Source organism: Capra hircus, chromosome 17 (genome assembly GCF_001704415.2).
Source record: "Capra hircus breed San Clemente chromosome 17, ASM170441v1, whole genome shotgun sequence".
Taxonomy (NCBI): domain Eukaryota; kingdom Metazoa; phylum Chordata; class Mammalia; order Artiodactyla; family Bovidae; genus Capra; species Capra hircus.
Window position 1 is genome coordinate 821,515 of NC_030824.1, and position 17,425 is coordinate 838,939.

A 17,425-nucleotide genomic window follows, 5' to 3' on the forward strand; every position below is an offset into this window, starting at 1 on the left:
TCAAGAATCCTCCCCTTTCCTCCAAATCAAACAAATGGACCTTTGAGCAGGGTTTGAGGAGTTAATGAAAATCTGAGCATCAGCACCAATACACTGAGATGTTCCTTGCCAAGTGTATTTCATTGAACCGTAAGTGAAATATTAAAAGCACTGAAAAGTGCCCCAGAACAAAATGTGTGTGATGTCCATTTTTTCTTCTCAACCCCAAGACTGTAGCCCCAGTGAAAAAAACACCATGAACAAGGATTCCGGGGATCTGAATGCTAATCTCGGTTCTGGCACTAACTTTGCAGCGTGACTCTATTCATTTCTCTGGCCTCATTTCCCCTGCGGTAACACGGAGATGACCCTATTTCATTCCATCAATTTATCTTGACAAGCTTTTTTTTCTTTTTCCTTTGATCTTGACAAGTTTTAAAACATCAGAGCATGCAGAACTGGAAGGAAGCCTTTGAGACCACGCAACAGAGATGCTTTCAGCTTTACATCACGTGCAATTTCAGGTCCTCTCAAAGAACTCTGTTTATTATTTGTGGGGCTGACTGGAATTATGTGTCCATACTTCCCCACACCCTCTTCCCAGACCCAAGAGGACGCCTTGCACATGGTACTCAAGGGTTGAATTAAAACTTATATTCCAAATTCGACGAGGGACCCGAACCTAGAAGGTTGTCAGCTGCCTGGGGCCCACCGGAGGGCAGTTAGGACTCTGAATCAGAGACCGTGGACGAAGACAGCCTTAGGTCATGGGCAGAGGCTGTCCTGTGGCACCAGCTGATTCCAGAGGTCCGCCAGCTCTGCACCTCTTTCCTCCCCCTGTAAGGGAACAAAACTTTTCATAAGACGGCTGTGAAGTGAAAATGTGAGTGCTTTTTCTAAATCCCTTTTTGTGAGGGGCATTCCTAATGTAAGAAGTTATAATGTTTGAAGTATTTTCATCAAAGACAAGTGCCTTAGCCACATAAAGCTTGTAGCTTTAAAATACCTGACCTACTAATTGAAGCAAAACTCAATAATAATTTTTGCTAGCAATTAGGTCAACCTGAAATAGCTTCCTGAAGACTACTCATTATCATGTGGGTCTATCCGGATGAGAAAATAGGTTAAGTGTCCAAGCTGACGAGTTCTGTGCTCCACCACAACACAGGACCAAGGACAGAGACTGGCCATGCCATCCTCACCAGCCTAGTGGTAAGCTTCAGTCAGAAGGCCCTAAGGTGCTTAGGGCCTTCGTGTAATGGAACCAACCCGCTCGACAAGCATATCCAGGCCCGAGTACCAGGCTGGTGGTGCCAGAAATCATTAAGGGGCTGGAGTTCAAGGGTCCAGCTGGTGACATAAGGCTTCAGGAGTGGCCTGGGGAGGAGGCAGATGGGCAGGGGGAGGAGGGGTGCGGGGAGTACACTAGGGACCAGGCCTTTCTTGTTCTTAAAACTCAGAGGGAGTTCTGTTACCCCACTTTAAAGAATACTCAGAGCTTTCTTAGTAATGACTGCTAAAGATTGTATTGGGTATCCAAGCTGTGTCCCTAATTAACATTTTATTCCATGTACTACATAAAAAATATTAAGAAAAATGGTGAACATGTACCTACTTTGTGTGTTAAAAGGCAACCAACATTCTGTGGGGTGGCTGGAGCTACACCCTTGAAGTCAGACACAGAGCCACCTTCCAGAGGGGCTGTGCCTCAGAAGACGCACTAGGGTCTTCCCTTTAAAGGAATCAGCAACAGGAAGAGGGGACCAGAGAGGCCACATTAGCTGGGTTCAGAGAAAACTACTTAAAATTCATGAGTCTTATGTGTATGCTGCAAAACCTGTGATGGAATCAGAGGGCACAGACTCCCTATTCCAGAAATGCTTTGGAGTTTGGAGAGATCAACTCAGGATTCAGAGCTGGGAGCTCTGACAGCCGACAGCTCTTCAAGAGTGAGAGAAATGAAGACCATACGCGTAGAGGTAATATTCCCCAAAGCAGCATTTTTATTTACCCACTGAATTCCAAAACATTTAATTTAGGAGTCTGGCATTTCATAATCACCCATCTTGATTGACATGGGCTGACACACGTGGTGCTGTCAGGATACACAAGGACGATAGCCAAAGAGTTACAAAAAATAAATCCATGATTCTTAAACAATTGCAACCAAAAAAAAAAAAGTTACAGGTATCAAAACTTTAGATGCATTGCATTGAAAAGAAGGTTTGTGCACGTCATAATTTAAAGAGGCGAACAAGGTGCTACTGAAACCTCACGTTAAAGTTTATTATTAAGCTGATGGAAAGGAGCAAGTGGTCTCTCGTCCAGGCTTCCCTTAATGGTTTTCCATTAGCTAAGAAAGAAGAGGGAGGGGTGAATTCACTTTCGCATGCACAGATGTACTGCTTTAACAAAACACTAGCAGCTGGTTTGAAGTGGACCATTTAAATACCAACTGTAGCCTGTGTGGCTAATTCTCCTCTCTAACTTTCTGAGGCTTTCGCCTGCAATTCACCTAGACAGGCAAGCAAACGAAAATGCCTCCTTCAGAACGCACCTGTCTGCACAATCCAAAAAGGGAGCTCCTGTGGGCTCAAAGCAACCGTCCGTCCAGCAATGCCCATGAATTAATTTATCTGGAACTGCTTCCCGGGGGGCGGAGAGCAGGTCTGAGTAGCTGTGCTGCCGTACAGATAGGTTGAGCACTGGATACTTAGTGAGTGTGGCGAGAGGGGACTGGTGGTGACGGGGCGGGGGCGGGGCGGGCCAAGGCGCTCAGTTGCCTTCTCCAGCTTCCTCGTCCTGCTGGTCGCTCGTCCAGAGGGTGAGGTTGTCTCGCAGCAGCTGCATGATGAGCGTGGAGTCCTTATAGGAATCCTCGTTTAGTGTGTCCAGCTCGGCTATGGCGTCGTCGAAGGCTTGTTTGGCGAGGAGGCAGGCCTGCTCGGGCGCATTCTGGATCTCGTAGTAGAACACGGAGAAGTTGAGGGCCAGGCCCAGCCGGATGGGGTGTGTGGGCTGCATGTGCTCCTTGCTAATCTCGAAGGCTTCCTTGTAGGCCGCCTCCGAGGCCTCCACCACGCTGCTCTTCTTCTCGCCAGCAGCCACCTCGGCCAGGTAGCGGTAGTAGTCGCCCTTCATCTTCAGGTAGAAGACCTTGCTCTCGTACTGGAAGTCATTGCAGTTCTTGATGAGGAACCTGTCCAGCAGCGCCAGCACGTCGTTGCACACCGTCTCCAGCTCCTTCTCAATCTTCTCCCGGTAGGCCTTCACCTTCTCCAGCTTCTTCTCATTCCCGTCGGCCATGGTCTTCTGCTCGATGCTGCTGATGACTCTCCAGGAAGACCGCCGGGCACCAACCACGTTCTTGTAGGCCACGGAGAGGAGGTTTCGGTCTTCGTTGGAGAGAGGTTCATTGAGCTCAGTCACCTGCAACATCCCCAAAAGATAAACACTGAGACCCAAGTTCAAAACCCTGGGAGAGAGATCTTCCCTTCAACCCCGTCAACAAGCCTCCTGAAAAACAGGATTATGTGGTACTTCCCTGGTGATCCCATTGTTAAGATTCCATGCTCCCAATGCAGGGGGCACGGGTTCAATCCCTTGGTCAGGGAACTAAGATGCCACATGCCGCACAGTATGGACAAAAAATGTCCAAAATGAAACAGGATTACAGAGAAGCCACTCAAGAAAAACCAATTGGACAAGGACCCTATCTCAACGGAGACTACAGTCTAACAGAAGAAGCAGATACCAACTCAAAGATATTAGCATTAAGAACTTTGAGAGATTCACAATTCAGGCCTTGTGCCAAGTTCTTAAAAAGTGAAACAAGCAATTGTCTATCACCACTTCCCTCCTCAATAAATCCCAGACAGAATATAAACACCCTCCCTCTTCTAATTTCCCCCATGTCCCCATCCCCAGGACTCTTCCTCTTCTGCTACAAGCCCTTGGCCGGGGATGGTCTCCCCCTCTGCCCAGTCCATCAACCCAACCACATGTCATGCTCCACAGCTGCAAGACTCCCCGACATTCCCCAGGAGGGCTGCCCACAAGCTGGGCTCCTCGGTACCACCACACAGATAGGAGTGGTGTCCACACAGGTCTGAAGTAATCCCCTATTCTCTACTCATCCACATTCCTGGGTCCTTCAAGACCTGGAACCCAATGGTGTTCTCCAAGGACTGCCTTTAAACACTCGCATACTCATGTCGCTTTACCACAAGTGTAAAGTATGGAAGCAACCCATATAAATCAGAATCCTATCTCAAATACTATCACAAATCTCAAAATGCCTGAATCCTTTAGAATGACACTTTTCTAGGACAATACTGCATAAAACAAAATGTGAGGCAAGAACAGAATTTGGAAAGCTCCTCAGATCTTCCAGTAAGCAAATCCCAACTAAGGCCACTTGATACCGAAGTGCAAGTGACATCCATAAGGAGTCACTAATATACTTCATCCTGCGACCAATAAAACTGCTTTTGTTGGACTATTGCAAAGAAACCTCAAGATACATCCCCAGAGTGTATCACTAAAATTGAGTGCATACCTGAAATATTTATATATCACACAGTGTTTGTACAAGAGGCAGTATCATTATTCAGAAAAGTCCTAAGACATGTGGAGCACAGCCTGAGCTAGTTGTGTGACCTTCAACAGAACACAACTTTTCTGGGCATCAAAAGTCAAATTAGTGAAGCCAGCCCAAACCACCTCCAAGGATTTCTTCAGCTCTAAAATCCTAGGATTGTTTTTCCTGAGCAACAATAACAGGTGTGGTTAAGGCCTGAGGTCGGTACTATAACGTGGGTGTATCTGTGGAATCCACAGGCCTGATCCTTTCTCCATCCAGAATAAACCGCCAAAAAAGGCTACTGGGCAATATTTGTAATGACGCCTTCACAAGAAACACTAGTGCCTAGGAGTGTCAGTGTTTATGTAACGATCACCTGGTCGCCTGCCAGTCTGAATGAATCACTATCGGCATCAGCTGAGTGTGACTAACAGCTAAACAAGCATTGTTCTCAGAACCCCAGCCAAAGCCTAACTAGGAAACAACTGCATATGTTTAAATATAGTGTTTTTTAATACTCCTGGATTACAACTTGGCTAACAAAAGGAAACTTATGGGAGGAAGATAGTTTTATTACTTGATCAGATGACTACAGAAAATTGGGAGTTTTCCCCAGATTGGAAAATTATAGGCTGAAGTGAAATCCGATGGCCTGTTGTAAAACAAGATTTACAGCCAGTCTTGGCTATTGATACTTAGTGCAAATAACCTTCGCTAATGTCTGCTAGTGTGAATTCTCAACACTTCAACTTCCAAAATACAGGAGCCAGGATACTTAAAGACAAGTCTGGTCACCCACTAAGAGGGGCAGATCCTGAGGGCAACGTGATGCAGGGCAGAGAAGTAGGAACTGGTCCCAACCAACCATCACACGAGCCCAGCGGGACAGCCACCTGTGGATTCGGCAGAGATGACTTCCTGCGTCTCTAGGGTCACAAGTTTCCAAACAGCTCATCAGGAACAGAAAGAGCAGACACGGAATTCCCAAGATAGGAGAGACCTAGACAAGGGTTCTCAGCCTTCTTTCTCCTCTGATGCTGGTCCCAACACTCTCATGTCCATCACATGCCAGCTGTGCCCAATGCAGCGCCTCCCCCAACACTAGGTCCTCACATGGCCATGCCAGCTTTGAGGGACTCCCCGACCTCTGCTCACTGCCCCTCTGCCGTCTGGTTCTCCTGCCCGACTCCCCACCCCAGGTAATCCTACTTAGATGCTTCCTGAAAACCTTAAGACTGCTGAACCTTTCCCATTTGGGAAGGCTCTGCCCCCACCTCCTTTGAGGACCGGCCTCCCTGCCAGTCATTCTGCTCCTGTGTGTCCTCACCCTGGAGCCTCTGGCTGCACCAGCTCCCTTCACCCCTTTCTGCTCCAGACCACATGGCATTTCTGAAAGCATCCAATGACCTGGCCAGTTACGAATTCATTTATCTTCTTGTGACACCATTGGCTTATTCAACAATCCCCAAGGGCCTCCTCCCACTAACTCAAAGGGCAATAAGCTATGTGTTTGTGAGTAAAAATAGACCCACTGCCAAAAATAGCACATGGACTATTTGGGAAAACTTAAAGTTCTCAATCTGGGAAACATCCAACCTCAAAAGCAACACTGAACAAACAAATTAAAAAAAAAAAAATCCCCTGAGCTGCCAGACCACATGGCTCAAGCTGAGGTTTAGATACTCCTCCTCCCTGAGAAGGCTTCTCAGCCTTCATGGCCACACATACACTCCTACCACTCATCACAGCCACCCACACCCACATGCTACCAACAAGCTTGCTTTTGGTATAGAAGTTTACAACAAGAAAAAAAAATCCTCAAGAACAATTACATAAACATAACCACGATAATCTTTAAGCTTCTTTAGCAGAACCCTATATAGATTTTTTAAAATGAAGTGACCTTGAAGAATGAAAGCTTTTTTTTTTTGGCTGATTCTTTCCCAAGTCAATGCCCCCCAAAGTGAAGATTCTGCCTGGTGCCCCACTGGCAAGGCACCCATCATTGGTCTCCACTTGCCCTGACCTGGAAAGGCCACCTTCTGTCCTCACCAGGGAGAAGCTGCAGGTCCTACAAGGCCAGGAAGAGACCCGGCTTTGAGCTCACAGCAGGTGAGTTCAGGTAGTGACTAATTCCTCTAAGCTCACTATTGGTTAAAATAGCTACCCTTGTATCATTAAGAAACCACCTTTGTCTTGCTCTGGGCTTAAGGAGACATTTTCATGGGCCATGACTGGCATTAAATACAACCCCATCTGAACAGGGTTACTGCACACTACTGCCCTGAGGCACCAGGTCCGAAATCTTCAGAAGCTGTGCAGGTTCCAACCAAAGTGCCAAAACCCGCCACTAAGGAGGGGATGCCACTGCAGGGTGAGGAGCAGGAGGGGCAGTTTCCACCAGCTTCGACCTAGACACGTGGGAGAATCTGACCAACCTAAACACTGAAACCTAGGCGGTCTCTAGGCTTGTAAAATATACTAAACACAATATGGAGAAACAATCTCTTAAAACTATAATTTAACATAGTCTTGCACTTCTCAATTCATAGCAGGAACTCAAATTAATATTTTGCTTCCTAAGCTTAAAAAACCCAAAAAACCGGTCTTTAAGAGACCAAGCATAATCCAGTTATGTTCCCCTGCTGTAGCTAAGACCCATAAGTGGCAGATACTGTCTTTAATTAAACTTGGCATAAATGACTTCTATCTAATAGAGGGAATTATTTGTTCAGTAAGCCCACTTATGTGACTGGCACGGAACTTAAGTGACCAATGATGACAATGGCTAAAGGACCAGAAAAGTATACGAGAAAGAAACTCGATCCCTCAGCCTCATGGGGCATCATCACTGGGTTAAAGGGAGAGCTCTAAACTTGAGGGCCGAAATCTTCACTTTACAGCTGGACCTTGAGGAAATTCATCTCTTCAAATCTCATTTGTAAAATGGAGTTAGTAACAGGGTCCATGCAGAGTTGTTCTCAAGAGTAAATGAGAACACACACATGGAATCAGACACCCTTTACTGAGTGCCTAACAGGTAAAATGGTAAATTTAATAAACCTGACGAACTGTAACATGGAACACACACTTGGGGTATCCCCCCCGTCATTATTTCTGAAAAAGTGTGACACTGAAGTCTTATCACTAATATTAAGTTCCAGACAAAGATGAGAAAATACATTTTTGTTTTCTTTAAAGGAAAGGTGGGGTTTCTGACAGCAGGAGCTCTTTGGGGGATAATTTAGCAACCCCAAATCCAGATGGGGACAGCTCATGTCAGTGCAGCAAAGCTATGTGAACTGCTCACCAAGTGAATGTCTTTTTACCTGAGGATACTGCAGGACCAATGCAGAGCCCTCTTCCTTCCTCAGCCGTTAAGACAAAGCGATACTTACATGGGCAGCACGGCTTGCTGGTTCACGCGCATTTCAAAGGTAGCACCAATGTGGCTGTAGGATGCCACACTGATCACAGTCCTGGTCCACCTCAGAATCATCCTGTTTCCATATCTGCAACATGGGTTAAGTCCCAGCCTAGGACGCTCAGCCATGCTCTCCTTTCGCAGACCACTTGCTGACTCCCTACTTCCTGAGATCTTACAGCTATAGCACTGCGCTGGGCCTCAAAAGCTGCAGCTTTGTTGCCTGCACTTAAGATTTCTACAGACAGCCTTCAAGTCCTTCAGGTGTATTTCTCTCCATCCTTTGTCAATGACTGTGCAACAATATTAGAACACACCACGCCATCCCAAGTACTTTGACATTTTGTAACCCCACGATTGCCACCTCCGTTTCAGTATGGATGACTAAGGGTTGTGACATGACTGAATGATGTCTATCCATGAGTATTCACTAGAAATCTGATTAATTACTCTTTCCTTAGATCACTCAGATTTATGCACTAATATTTTCATCCCACATTATGGGATCATCTCATAGTTCTCATGAAACTAGGCTCATTTTATGAGGTGATGAACTGCATAAGGTCATTCTAAGCCTGGTCTAAAAAGGACTTGGGTTCCAGAATCTTTCACAACTTTTCTTTCCACTGTTCCACTCTATGTAAGCAGTTAGGTGTGAGATGAGCTGGAAGACACACCTTTACTTAACTTCAAAAACATTTCTTGCCTCTTCAAATTAGGGGATGAGGCAGGGAACTGCAGCTCTCAACTGATGTGAACAAACACCTTTGTTTTCAACATGCGTGATTTTTTTTTAGGCCTTACCGACACCATCCTCCAGGTGACGCTGGTAGCATAAGGAACATCAGTCATTACAGGCAGGCAATATTATTAGGTACCATTTAGATGATAAAGGAAACAGAAGACAAGTTAGAAAAATGAAAGCTAAAAACCCACTTGACAGTAACACCAACATAACTAGTTTTGCACTTCAGAGGACCAGGAGACAAGAAATTGTGAGCTTCAAGGTCACAGAGTGGCCGCATCAGAGCATTCCCTCACTCAGGTGCCTTACAGCAGTCTACTTACCTGCCCTGAAGAAAACCCCCATAAACCCAGAGAGTTAACAGAATCCCAAATCCTCCCAAAAGCTGTATTTCAGGCGTAGGATATTAGTGAAATAGGGACTAAGCCTTCTAAATAACATTAAAAATTAAGCATTCAAAAGTCAACTTAGGTAAAATGTGAGAAAGTTTTCCACTGACCTTGCTGAGTCCTTTCTAATAAATATATGCATTAGATGAGAAAAAAATTTTTCTTTAATAGAAGAAACAGGCATATTGACCAAAAAAGTTCTCATTTTAATAGTAGTTGCCTTGAGGGACTGGTCTCACAGTTCTGAGATGACATAATTAGAGCTTGGATTGCATTTTCAGGAGCCTATCCACCCACCAATCATTTCTGACACCGATGTTATGTTTCCAATACACCTTTGCAAAATCCTACCTTAATGTCTCATAGAAAATCTGTGGACACAAGTAGGAAGCTACAGGAAAGCATTTTTCAAGCCTGCTTACAAAGAGCAGAAAACCAATTATTTTTTCTGTGCAAACTCTATCCCTTTCCTGTTACATCTGTGCACTCTCTCCTTACTTCTCATTTCAAATTTCCTGTTTCCCACAGCTCCACAACTGCCTTCTAGTCATTTCCCCTTAATCTCAATCACTTTGTTTCCAGCTCCTTTTTTAGTCCTCAAAAGGCTTCTAACATTGCAGTCTTCAGGTCCCACTGGTAGGACAGGTGAGGGCCTCACTAAAACGTCCAGAGAGCAGCCTCAGCCCCAGTGCCACTCAGCGACTAGGGAGAAGAGGCGCACTTTAGTGTGGCTTGCTGAGTGGACAGAAGTGGCTTTGTCCCATAGATTAACCTCAGGACTCCTTGCGAGGAAATGCACTCATAGTCAATCTTATGTCTGTAAAATCTGCTAAATTATTAAATCTTTATTTTCTTATGAGACCCTCAGAGTTACAGACTTCAGGTTCCAAACTACATCGCGCCTGGTGTGGATGAAAAGCTCCTTCTTATCTAGCCTATTAACACCCTGCTTGGGCTCAAGTGGAGATAACCAAGGAGTCAACAATTGGGCGGTGGTGATGGTAGTTTCCAGACACCTGGTTCAAGGTATCATGTGGATGACACGGAAAAAGATAATGCTTCAAGTACCCTCCTTACCTGGATAATCCTAAATTTGGACCCCAACAACAGATTTCACAACGACAGATTTTGTATTAATAAAAAAGCCTTAAAAGGAGCTTTCACATGACTCTGAAATTTTAGAGAGCCAGTGTATTTCAGGATTTTTCAGTACCAAATCCCCTCCCAAGCCAGGAAAAAAGGGCAAAGGAGCTAAATAACCCAGGACAGTCATTCTTGACTTTAACCCACTGGCACTTGCCTTGAGGGATGGGTCAAGGGCAGCTCTGAGTCCCACCCCCCGAGTATCTGAGTCTGCAGGTCTAGGGTGGGGCCCCAGCAGATCCACCCCATCTCAGGAGGTTGTGCGCTGGGTGAACAGGGCAGGTTGCCCACTGTGGCTCTAGCCCTGTGACCTTGATGCAGAGAGATGTTCATTTAGAGAAGACGTGAAATACTACGAGGAGACAGAACAGTGAGGGGGTCGCTGGAACTCTAGGTCTCAGACACGCAGGTGGTGTCTAATCCAAGGCACTGGCCAGGGTGTGGCCGGCCACGATTCCTTCCCCGGAAACGGAGCTGCAGGCGGGTCTCCGAGGATCTCGAGAGGGCAAAGGCACATGGGTTCGGCTGGCCCAGGAGTCGCAACCCGTTTGGGGTTCCAGGTAGACGGACGCAACATCCGACATGGGAGGGGGCCCCACGCCCTCGCCTGACTGCAGGGTAGGGGTCTCGGCACACAAAGCGGACCCCGGGGGTTGGAGGATGGAACTAGAGCGGTTCAGGCGAGCAGAAAGAAAGCGCATCGGGATTACAGCGACTTCGGGTCGTGGCAGCGGAAACCAGTGGAGACAGGGCGCCACTCACTAGGTGATTCTTTATTACAAGTTGGGGTGCGTGGAGGAAAGCGAGAGGGGGTGCCCTAGCCTGGCGGAACGGGCCGGAGGAGGAATGCGGCTCCCCCACGCTCCCCCGGGCACCCTCCCCCATTCGGGGCTCCAAGCTGGGATGCCGCGCCCCCCGTCCGCCCGCGGGGTCCCCGCTGCGCCCCCTCCCTGGAGACCCCACCACGCCCGGCCGCAAGAAATGGCGGGACGCGCGGCGGGCGCGGGAAGCGAGGGCTGCCGGCCGGCGGCCGCGCCCAGGCGGGCGGCGGGCTCGCCCCGGGCCCGAAGGGGCTGCCGCCGGGCCGCCCACCCCTCCCCTACGCCGGGCCCCCGGCCGACCGCCCGGGCTCCCGGCGCGCTCACCGCCTTCATGGCGGAGGCCATGTCGTCGTAGCGCTCCGCCTGCTCGGCCAGCCGCGCCCGCTGCAGCAGCTGCTCGCGGTCCCCCATGTCGCTGAGCCCGGCCTCGCCTCGCTTCCCGCTCCGCTCGCTCGCCCGCGCGTCCTCTCCGGTCGCCGCGGAGGCCGCCGCCGCGCACGCGCACTGGCTTGCCGGCCGGCCGAGGCTGCAGGCAGCAGGCAGCGCCTCTCGCCCGCTCGCTGGCTCGCCCGGCGCTCTGTGGCTCGCGCCGCGGACGCCGCCGAGGGAGGACAGGCGGCCGCGCTGGGGGGGATGGGAGGACGGGAGGACGCCTGCGCAGTGGGAGCGGCCGGGCCGGGCGGCGCGGAGCGGCGCGAGTGGGGGGGGAGGGCAGCCCGGCCCTAACGGTCTATTTCAAGGTGACGTCACCTTCTATAAATAGCTGCGGCCACCGCCCCGCCCCAGAGTCGCGCAGGCGCCGTGCGAGTGCTGCATTTTACCGCCGCAGAGGTGGAGGTGCGAGAGGGGAGACCCGGGGTGGGGACTGCGGGGCCGGGCCGCGGGCCGCGCGCGGTCACAGAGGCCCCGCAGGCCGCGCACTGTCACGGCCCCAGCCAGAAAGGCGGCTCGGAGTTCAGGATAGACGTCTGGCTTGAGGAGGGACCCGAAAGCAAATACACTTAGTGCTTGAGAGAGCCGGGAGACCGCGTGCCCGAGGGGCGGGCGGACAGACGCGCGCCCGCCCAGCCTGGCGGTTGGGCTTCTGTGGGCCACACCCTGCGCGCTGGCCCGGCGGGGTGGGTCCACTCTTCGGGGACGGCCCCACGCACATTCACTCACGGGGTCCCCGCCCTGGGAGGTGGCCTTGTCCCTTTCACCACAGGAGGAGGGACTGAGAGGCCCCGCTGGAACAGGTAACACCACACACCTGCTAGGAGCTGGCCTGGTGCTATAGGCCCTTGCAGGCACGATGCTATTTAATGCTCACAACCCCACCCCCGTGGGCGCTGCTGGCCTCCCCATCTTTCAAAGCCAGAATAGTGACGTGCTCAAGGTTACACCGCCTGTAAGTTGTGGCACGATTCCCCCTGTGGGAAAGAGGAGAGTGGACCAGCTGTTCACTGAGCCCAGTCCTGGCGTTCCACGGCGAGGACCCCTGGTGCCAGGCTCTGGGCAAGGAAGGAAAATCCCAGTGACTGAAGCCTGGCCAGACTTAGGAAAACATGCCAAGGGAGGTGCAGGAAAAGGGAGGGGCCTTTTGCTCGCTGAGAATCTTATTGAGTGCCTACTACATGCTCAGCGCTGGGGAAAGGAGTAGCTACAGAGTAGGATACACTGCCTGCCTCTGAGAATCAGAGACCTAAGTACTCGAGAGCAGGGGGGCCAGACGTTGAAGGAGGTGAGTCAGGGAAAAGGCCTTAGGGAGTGGGGTCCCAGCAAGGGTGAGGGCTTGGCAGTGAGGAGAGAGGCCTGGCAGTGGGACCTGAGGCGGAATAGAACAAGATCATGGAGTGTTTTCAATGCCAGACTGAAGATCTGAGGCTTTACCCTTGGGTGATTGAGAAGTACCAGAGGCACGGAAGAGATATTTTGGGTCCAGATTCTTGCTCCGCAGAGTCAGATGCATTAGAATGGAGAGGAAGGGGACTTCCCTGGTGGTCCAGTGGTTGGGACACCACGCTCCCGTTGCTGGGGCCAGGGTTCCATCCCTGGTCAGAGAACTAGATCCCGCATGCCACAGCTAAGACCTAGCGCAGCCAATAAATATTTTTTACAAGGTGGGAGGGCCTCCCTGGTGGCTCAGTGGTAAGGAATCCGTCTGCCAATGCAGGAAGCATGGGTTCGATCCCTGATCCTGAAAGATCCCGCATGCCATAGAGCCAACTAAGCCTGCGTGCCACAGCTGTTGAGCTTGTGGCCTGGAGCCTGGGAATTGCAACTGCTGAGCCCATGTGCCCTGGAGCCTGTGCTCCGAAACAAGAGAAGCCCACACATGGCAGCCGGGGAGCAGCCCAGCTCAGCACGAGCAGAGAGAAGCCAGAGCAGCAACGAGGACCCAGTGCAGTCAGAACAGAAATAAATGTTGAAAGTTATTTAAAAAGAAGGGGGAGAGAGGGACTGAGAGTGGGCCTTCTCTTTACCACCTGTAGAACTAGACTTGAACTGTGTAAAGTCCTGTAGAATAGGAGAAATCCTGGAATGTCAGAGCCGGCAGGCCCCTTGGATTCACCACTGTCTGACCCCGTATCCTGCAGCAGGGGAGAGCGAAGTCTCGGGGAGGAGCGGTTGGCCCCAGTTTGCACAGCCAGCAGAGCCAGGGCCTCCGCACTAGGTCTTCTGCCTCCCCGGCTGCCTTCTTCCTGCTGTGATGCTGCGGTGAGGACCCATGACACAGCAGCTAGTGTATGTCTGGAAGGAAGCTCCCACCCCAGGCTTCTCCATGTCTTGAAGAGAATTCTCCCTGGAATTCTCAAACCAAGAGTAGTGGGGTGGTTTGCTATTCCCTTCTTCAGGGGATCTTCCCAACCCAGGGATCGAACCTGGTTCTCCTGCATTGCAGGCAGACTCTTTACTGTCTGAGCCACCAGGGAAGCCCAGAGAGTGAGAGATACTAGTTTATCGTACATCGTGGGCCCCAGGAGGACGGGTTCCTGTGAGAGGCAGGAGGAGGGCAAGCTCTGAGGGGTGCTTCCGTAGCTCCTCCCAGTCCTTAGACGGATCTGAGCCCTTCCGGCTTCTGATCATGTCGGACTGAGAGTGATTTCACCAGTGAAAATCAGGTAGACTGGGGCATTCCAAGTAACTGATGTTGACATTCATACATGTCAAGTGGGAGGCGCTGGTTCTCACGTAAGGCGCTTTTCTTCTCCCAAAACATCACTGTTTCCACCTCCCACCACCCCTCAATCCTGGCTCCACACCCACTCCTCCACCTAGTTGGCCCGGGCTGTGGCCACCAGTCCAAGGTCCCTGCACAGTCCTCCCCTTCCCGGCCCTCTTTCCTGCACTTGGCACGGCTGCTCACCCCCCCTTAGCAGGCTCTCCTCTTAGCGCTCGTGGCCCTGCCTCTCCTGGCTCCTCTGTACTGCTCCAGCTGCCCCTCCTCTGTCTCCCGTGTGGGCTCGTCTTCTCAGCCTACACAGAAATGCTAGGGCTTCTCAGAGCTCTGCCCAGGCCCTCTGCCCTATCCCGGGTGACTTCATCCCCACCCGCTCTTGAAAGGAAGGGAACTTCTTTCTACCCGATTGCCAGCACTGGGCCAGGGGCTTTGCAGAGATGGGCATATCTTTTCCCTCAAGATAGTCCCTGTAAGGTCAGTAGGAACTCCATCCCCATCTAACAGATGAGGAAATTGACTTGAAGATATTCCATGACTTGAATAAAATCACACAGCTGGTAGTCAACAGACCCAGGATTCAAGCTCACATCTATCCACCTCCTGGGCCTGATGGCCCCACAATGTCTTGAGGTGTAGCTGAGAAGGGGTCAAGGTGTGACTCCCCTTTTAGTGGTCATTCAGATTGTGAAAAGCACGCATAAGCCTCCCTCTTGTAGCCTACACACTTGGCAGCATCCATCTCCTTCACCCTCAGGAGAGAGCTGCCTGCTCCCTAAAGTCTTGTAAACAGAGACCAAGATGACCACCTTAGACAGGTCACCTACTCCCAGAGCTCAAAGTCCCATCAAGCAACATTGCTTTTGAGCAATTTCCAAGAGGGCCGCTGAACCTGGGGATGGGGGCTGATGATCACGGTCAGACACGCTGTGTGGCCCCTCAAGCTCAGAGCAGGTGCCCAGAGCAGGGGCCAAGCTCGCTGCATCCTTACCTAGCAGGATCTCAGCCGGGGAACACAGCAACATTCTCCCCACCACTACGTGTGTGCGACAGAAACCTGGAGATCTGGGCTTGGGTCTGCTCTGCCGGTTACCAGATGAGCACCCTTGGAAAAGCCACCTGTCAGGAGAACTGACCACCCTGTTTCTTAGGATTGGGGATCAGCAAGAGCAAGTTCCCACCCCGCCTGCACCAGCCATCACAGCTGCAGAAAATCCATGCCGTGCCCCACCCTGAGCCAGTGGTAACGACTGTTTCTCACGCGGGACTGGATTTCGAAAGCATCACCAGAACCCTCCGCCAGAGCCCGGTGAATAGGTGACCCAGAAAAGGCACGCCCTCCTTTTATCCCCCCCCTACCCCCCGCCCCGCTCTGGGACATTCAGCTCCCTGTGAAGTCTAGACACCAAGGGACGTGTTACAAAGAAGCCCTAGTATTGTTCTGGAGAGACAGCGTTCACACCGTCGGCATGGTTACCAGCTTGAGCAGGAGGGGCCGCCCGCCCACAGATTCGTGTCACCTAGATAGAATTTTCAATTTTATTTTTCTCCCAAATGCAAGCCTCCTGCCACTTGAGTGACCTGGCCGATTCCAAGCCAGGGATGATATCACCACCAGAAGCAGCAGCAGCAGCTCTCGCTGTTAATTGCTGGCTCTCTGCCTGCCTTGGGGATAAACACTTGACCCCCCTGGACCAGCTCCCCAAGTCCTCACATCATATGCATGAGGAAAAGGAGACCTGGAGCATTGAGGTGCTTGCTCAGTGGTCAAGGCGGTCACCCCCGGCCTCCTTCCCAACGCCCACTCTCTGCCAACTGGCCCTTTTGCAGATACCAACTTCCACCTGCTGTGTCTAAGGTCAGATTTCAGGATTTGAGTGCACAGATTTCAGGATCAGCCAGAGTATCCTGCTGCCCTTTGAAAGCCCTCTTTGGGAGCAGATCGGCTTCCATGGCAGCTTTTGGCATGAAGAAGTGTGAAAATGTCCTGGTAGCCGCGGTCTGTGAGCTGGTGGGGAGTTTGGAGCCCCGTTCTCAGCAACCCCCATCCCCTCCCCCCACAAGCTTTTTCAGCGGAGCTCGGCTCTGGGGAAGAAGGCCAAGCTGTCGCCTATAGAATCATAGTTAAAATGATTCTAGCAGAATCATAGCAGATTCATAGCAGAAAAAGGCTTCTGCTTCAGTTCTACAGATGGTCAAGGAGCTTGTGTTTCTTAGCCAGAATTTTCTAGATCCTTTGGCTGGAACCATCCGGATAATTGCCTTCTGTGTGGTTCTCAGGAGGTGGGCCCAGGTGGGAGAGGCTGCGGTGGTCCAGGGAAAGCTGGAGTGCGGTGACTTCCTTTCTCAGAGCCTTGGACTTCGTGGCTATGAAATGGGAGGCTGTGCTGGCAGATGGCAGGGTTCTGTCTTGTTTCCATCTCTGAAGGTCTAGGGTGTGGCACCACTGGAAGTTCCATAAGTGATGTGGCAGCTCAAGAGGATGAAGAAGCGATGCCTCAAAGGCCAGGGTCTGGCCCGCATCCACACAGGGAGTGGGAGAGGGTGGCAGGACCTACTCCTCAGCAGGCCATGGGCAGCGGGTGGCCAGTCAGTTCCCACTCAGTCAAGGTAAGGACGGTGGTGTTCAGTCAGTAAGTCGTGTCTGACTCTCTGAGACTCTGTGGACTGCAGCACACCAGGCTCCTCTGTCCTCCGCTGTCTCCTGAAGTTTGCTCAAACTCGTCCATTGAGTTGGCGATGTTATCTAACCATCTCATCCTCTGCCATCCCCTTCTCCTTTTGCCTTTGATCTTCCCTAGCATCAGGGTCTTTTCCAGTGAATCAGTTCTTTGCATCAGATGGCCAAAGTATTGGAGCTTCAGCTTCAGCAACAGTCCTTCCAATGAATATTCAGAGTTCATTTCCTTTAGGATTGACTGATTTGATCTCCTTGCAATTCAAAAGATTCAAGAGTCCTCTCCAGCACCGTAATTTGAAAGCATGAAGTCTTCGGCGCCCAGCCTTTCTTATGGTTCAGCTCTCACATCCGTGCATGACTACTGGAGAAACATGAAGTTTCGGTATTTCCGTTCCGATTTTACAGAGGAAGAAGCTGAGGCCCAGGAGGTTAAGACTGTCCCACTGCAGCGCAGGGAGCAGGGGGCGGGAACCCGGATCCTGACCCACTCCACCACCATCACCAT

The 17,425-nt window shown here is 50.8% G+C and overlaps 1 protein-coding gene across 1 annotated transcript; it reads right to left on the reverse strand.

Moving 5' to 3' along the window:
• Positions 1,960–11,716, reverse strand: YWHAH (tyrosine 3-monooxygenase/tryptophan 5-monooxygenase activation protein eta). The gene is made up of 2 exons (XM_018060921.1): positions 11,408–11,716; positions 1,960–3,408 (listed from the first exon to the last, which is right to left on the reverse strand). Exons 1-2 carry the CDS (start codon positions 11,492–11,494, stop codon positions 2,755–2,757), a joined length of 741 nt encoding a protein of 246 aa, XP_017916410.1. The 5' UTR covers positions 11,495–11,716; the 3' UTR covers positions 1,960–2,754.